This window comes from Chiloscyllium plagiosum, chromosome 31, assembly GCF_004010195.1.
Source record: "Chiloscyllium plagiosum isolate BGI_BamShark_2017 chromosome 31, ASM401019v2, whole genome shotgun sequence".
Taxonomy (NCBI): Eukaryota; Metazoa; Chordata; class Chondrichthyes; order Orectolobiformes; family Hemiscylliidae; genus Chiloscyllium; species Chiloscyllium plagiosum.
The window spans coordinates 31,656,171-31,661,991 of NC_057740.1; the positions used below are offsets into that span (position 1 = coordinate 31,656,171).

Here is a 5,821-nt window from a genome sequence, read left to right on the forward strand (position 1 = left end):
AAGGGCTTTTGCCCGAAACGTCAATTTCGCTGCTCCTTGGATGCTGCCTGAACTGTGCTCTTCCAGCACCACTAGTCCAGAATCTGGTTTCCAGCATCTGCAGTCATGGTTTTTACCTAGTGAGGAAGGTTGTCTTAAGTTACAGGAGGATATAGACAGAATGAGCAGATGGAAGTTACCCTGAAAAGTGTGAGGAGATGTACTTTGGCAGAATTAACAAGATAGGAGTACTCAGTGAACAGTAGGACACTAGCAAGCTCAGAGAAACAGGGGGATCTTGGCATACTTGAAGGTGGAAGATCAGGCTAGTTGGAAGGAGACGTGGTACTTGCCTTTCCCAAATGTGGTACAGACTAAAAGCACAGGGAGGTTATGTTAGAGCTGTGTAGAACTTTGGTTAGGCCCCAGCTGGAGTATTCTGTACATTTCTGGTCACCACACCATAGGAAGGATATGTTTGCACTAGAGGGGGTGCAGCACCCTCGCTATGGAGAGAAGCTGGATAAGTTCAGGTTGTTTTCTTGACAGCAGATAAGGCTGAGTGAGGACCTCAAAGGTGCAGGAGATAGTGAGGAGCATGGATGGGTTGAAAGAAAGCAGCTGTTATCAATAACAAGGGGACACATTTTAAAAAGTGAAAGGCAGGAAGGTTAGAGGGGTTTTGAAGAAAATGTTTTTCACCCAGAGGGTGGTGGGAATGTGGAATGTACTGCCTGGGAGAGTAGCTGAGGTGGAAAATTTCAACCTTTAAACAGTACGTGGACAAACACAAAGTATCAGAATACTTGAGGTTATGGGCGAGTGTTATAAAGTGAATAGAGCTTAGTTGGTGCAGACTCAATTGGCTCAAGGGTCTCTTCTGTACTGTTTGATTCAATCAATGTGAGAATTAATTGAGGCCGTCCAGTCCCAAGTCTGATCCACCTTCCTGCAATTTACAGCCTTTTAAATACCTTTGAAATGTACTGAGACTTGGAATATAATAAAGAGGTCCTGTGGTGCAGTGGTAGTGCCCCTATCTCTGGCCTAGAATGCCTGCGTTAAAGTCTCACCTGTTCCAGAGGTGCGTCATAACAGAGTCAGCTGTGCAGTCCAGAAACTACAAACCCTTTGGTGCAACTCGCCCACGCTAATCAGATAGCCCAAATTAATCTAGCCCTATTTACCAGCATTGGGCCCATATCCCTCTAAACCCTCCTGAATCATACACCCACCCAGATGCCTTCTAAATGTTGTATTTGCACCAGCCTCCACAACCTCCTCTGACAGCACATTCTGACATGCACCACCTTCTGTGATAAAAAGTTGCCCTTCAGGTCCTGAACAGAATGATTTAAAAAAAAAAACAAAAGAACTCAGAAATGTGAGGTACACCACAGTGACAATGCAATTGCAGTCGCATGTGCTGAGTTCAAGGAACCACACTTTAGAAAGAATGTGAAGGCATTAGAGGGAGTATAGAAGGGATTAACAAGAGCAGTTCCAGGAACAAGGATGAAGTTAGATTAAAGAAACTGGGACTGGCTTCCTTGGAGAAAAGTCAGCCGAGAGGAGCTTTAAATGCTGATATTCAAAAGCATGGGGAGTCTGAGCAGATTAAATACAGAAACTGTTCCATTAGTGAAAGAATTGAGAATAAGCACGTACCTTTTTGAAGTAATTGGTAAAAGCAGCAAAAGCAATCGAAGCAAAATGTTCTTCACACTGAAGAAGGTCTGCTTGACAATGTGGTGGAGGCAAGTTTCCAAAAGGAATTAAACTTCTTTGTTCCCTTTTCAATGGGCAAGACTTCGGGGAAAATGGAACTAAGTGAATCCCTCATTCACAAAGTCAGCTCATACAAAGTGGACCAAATGGCCTCCTATTGCACTATTACAATGCCAAGGTGACCCACTCCAACCAAGCAAAGAGTTTTCCCACAGCAATATGGAAGCGTAAAATTATAGTATCGTTAATGTTGTAAAATACACAGGTCTTAAAAGTGAAAGTAGTCAACTTACACTGAATTTGGAAATAGTGGACATGTCTCCTCCCAATATATCTTTGCTCTCCCTTGCAAGAGAAGGGAACAGACTAGTGATATCCTATGGTAAAAACAATGACTGCAGATGCTGGAAACCAGATTCTGGATTAGTGGTGCTGGAAGAGCACAGCAGTTCAGGCAGCATCTGAGGAGTAAAATCGATGTTTCGGGCAAAAGCCCTTCATCAGGAATAAAGGCAGAGAGCCTGAAGGGTGGAGAGATAAGTGAGAGGAGAGGGGTGAAGTGTTCCGAGGTGGAAGATGAGGCGTTCTTCCTCCAGGCGTCGGGTGGTGAGGGAGCGGTGGTGAAGGAGGCCCAGGACCTGCATGTCCTCGGCAGAGTGGGAGGGGGAGTTGAAATGTTGGGCCACGGGGCGGTTTGGTTGATTGGTGCGGGTGTCCCGGAGATGTTCCCTAAAGCGCTCTGGGGAGACTGGACGCCTCCTAGCAATGTAGAGGAGACCGCATCAGGAGCAACGGATACAATAAATGATATTGGTGGATGTGCAGGTAAAACTTTGATGGATGTGGAAGGCTCCTTTAGGGCCTTGGATGGAGGTGAGGGAGGTGGTGTGGGCACAGGTTTTGCAATTCCTGCAGTGGCAGGGGAAGGTTTATCCCATGGGTAATATCCCATGGTCAAGCAGCCTGTGAACTGGGCGTCAGGCACATGAGCAACAGCTTCATGGAGGGTGATGGCTGAAAGAAAGATGGTCCAGCCACAGCCTAGTGCCAATTTAGAAGCTATTCCCTTACAGTGACCATACCTTGTGTTTCAAAGGACTATTTATTGTAGGGCAGTCTGGTAACAGACAGCTGATTTATCATAAGGAGACTTACTCTGCAGTGCTATTTTTGGAGGACTTCAAGTAAGGAGATTGAAGTAACGAGGCAAGGTCATAAACAAGGTATCTTGTTCTGCCAGTAAATGTTAAGAGACATTTTACAGTAATTTTCCCAGAGATACAGGCTGCTTTCACTTTTCATCAATCACTTGACAAAGTCAGATTATCTTAAGAGTATTAGGGAGACATTTTAAAGATGTAAAGCATTTAAAAGCTGCACGACTAACACGCATTCTCTGAAGGCCCCAAGTACAATCCCCCTGTCTGGACTGTGTTAGTTTACCTCATTGAAAAGTTCCAAATGGTTACAACATAAGCCATAGGAGCAGAAGGAGACTATTCTGCCCAGTGAGTATGCTCCACCATTCAATGAGATTGTGACAGATCAGATATCCTCAACTTCAATTTCCTGCCTTAGCCCCATAACCTTGATTCCAATATTGATTAAAACTCTCTGGATGGGAATAAAGGAGAGCAGGAAGAGGAAGAGAAATAGCCAGTGCTCTCTCACCTGGTTATCAAGCTTAGCTCCTCATGGAATAATAAGTAAGACCTAGCAGCCAGCTGAGACTTAGTTGTGTTGCGCTATATGGTTGAATATTTGAGCAATATCACTTGGGCTAGACACTAGAGGCAGATACAGTCAGTTCTGCTTTAATGAGAGTTTCTTCAAGGTGAATTGGCTATAATGCGATTGAAGAACTTGGACCATTATTTGTAGAATGCAAACTTTCCTTACCTGTATTGGCTATAACACTACTCCAGTCCCATCGGTTTAAATGGTGCTGCTATTACACAACTTTCTTATAACGCAGGATCGCACGGGAACAGAACTATCAGGTTATATCAGAACAGACTGCAGTACTGACACATTGGAATACTTAGCTGCTCTATCATGGATTGGTTCCTTCAGAAAGGGATAGGGAATATTATGTAAATTTATTGCTGGTTTGCATTAATAGGGGGGGATTTCTTCCAGATGCATAAATGCATTCGATAAAACTAATTAAGGGGACTTCTTTTAGGGTCAAATGTGTTCAGGCTCTTACATTAGTTTGTGAGAAATCTTACTGCTTAGGTCACACTGAGCCGCTCATATCTTTATGGCACTGCTTCTCAAACCACCGTTTGGGCATCAAACAGCCTTTGAAGTATAAATCAAAGTTAGCCAGCACTCTGGTACAAGCCTTATTGCTGGGCTTAGTGACAGTGTGCACACGTGTACGGATGAATAAAGTTGACATACCCTGATGACAGTATTAAGCTCCGGGGCAGTCACCTGCTTTGCACGTTCTATGGCCTGCACCACCTGTTGCTGATGCTGAAATAAAGACAAGAGACAGAAATATAGTTAAACCACGGCCTTTCAAATGGAGAGCTGGTGAGCACTAAGAATCATTTACAACTCAGATCAGAAGTTGAGCTACACCACCACCGAATGACTCTTGCATTGGCACGACAGTTTTAACAGTCAGTCAAAATAAACTAAAATGCAGTTACCTCCTGAGATAAGAAGGGGATGACTTGAGCACAAATTCCATTCAATCGTTTGACAATTTCAGCCTATGTGGAAGAAAAGGAAATACTTAGTTCATTTCAAACGCATTCGCAACTGCGTACCAGTTGTTATTGTTGTAGTGCGTTGCAAATCTCAACAGGCTTTGCATAACCCAAATAAAATGCCCACTCAAGGCCAAGATGAGAGACTGCACTGCAGCAAATCCAGTGACAACTTTAACAGAAAGAAGCTTCCATTAAAACATGAAGTTATAAGTTGAAATGACATTTTGTAATGAAAGTAACACAGAAAAAAGGGGGGTGTGTGGTGGCAGTATGGGGAAAAGAGAGTGTGCGCGAGTGTGAGCGCACGCAAGAGAGCAAGCAGGACATTACTCCAGGAGTGAGATGACCTTATAGCCTACACGTGGTTGATTAAAACTCAGCACTGCAGAGTGTATTGTACTGGCACAACTGCAAAGCATTAAAAAAAAAATCGACATGCCCTGAACTGTCGAATCTCAAGTCATTTTAGTTTAAAAATAGAGGTGTGCATGATTATGACAGGATCACCTAAGTTAAACAAAGAGAAGCTGTTCCCATTAGTTGATTGTACAGGGAGTAGGGGACACAGATTTAAGACTTTGAACAAAAGATGTGGGTTGATGGGAGCGAGGAAGAACATTTGTATGCTGCAAACACCAACTACCTTGAACTCGTTTCAGAAAAGTCTGGTTGCAAAAGAAAATTGGACGGACACTTAAAAACAAAGAAATAAATACGCACAGCTACAGGGATGTAGTAGGGTATGGGACAGATTCCATTTTTTAGAGCCGGCATGGTGATATTGGACCAAATTACCTACTTCAGTGTTGTTATGACTGTGTCCTAACATATCCCACCCCTTAGAAACAAATCGCCACTCGCCCACACGACTTTTTCCAGCTGAGTTTCAATTAACTAACTCAATCAGTACAGAAGAGGGGGATTTCTTCCAGATGCATAAATGCATTCGATAAAACTAATTAAGGGGACTTCTTTTAGGGTCAAATGTGTTCAGGCTTTTACATTAGTTTGTGACAAATCTTACTCCCAACATTTGCCCACTGTAGATGGGTCCAGACTACCTGTTGTTATATTACACCCGTTACCAAAATAAAAATATTGCAGATGCCGGAAACTAGAGATAAATCTGAACACTGGATGCTGCTGTGGAGGAAGAAACAGAAGTAATGCTTCAGTTCTGATGAAAAGGTCACAGACCTGCAACATTAGATGTCGCAAAGCTGACAAGTGTATTTAACATTTTCTGCTTTTATGTTGGGTTTGGGAATGCTTGGAAGAGATTCCAGCTCCCTTCCTCTCAAAAGAGGTTAAGGTAAGGGATTTGCAGGGTATGGGAGAGGATATGTACCCAGAGAGGGGTATGGGTGGGAGGGGGGAAGAGGAGGAGGAGA

At 43.5% G+C, this 5,821-nt stretch overlaps 1 protein-coding gene across 2 annotated transcripts in view; it reads right to left on the bottom strand.

Annotated features, from left to right (window-relative positions):
* The window catches only part of LOC122565382 (TLE family member 5-like), a 125,909-nt gene that overhangs the window by 10,955 nt on the left and 109,133 nt on the right, over window positions 1-5,821 (bottom strand). For both annotated transcript variants that reach the window (XM_043721309.1, XM_043721308.1), the window contains exons 5-6: window positions 4,368-4,430; window positions 4,114-4,188 (exon numbers count right to left, since the gene is read on the bottom strand). In XM_043721309.1, coding sequence (XP_043577244.1) covers window positions 4,114-4,188; window positions 4,368-4,430 — 138 coding nt within the window. The remainder of the gene's footprint in view (window positions 1-4,113; window positions 4,189-4,367; window positions 4,431-5,821) is intronic.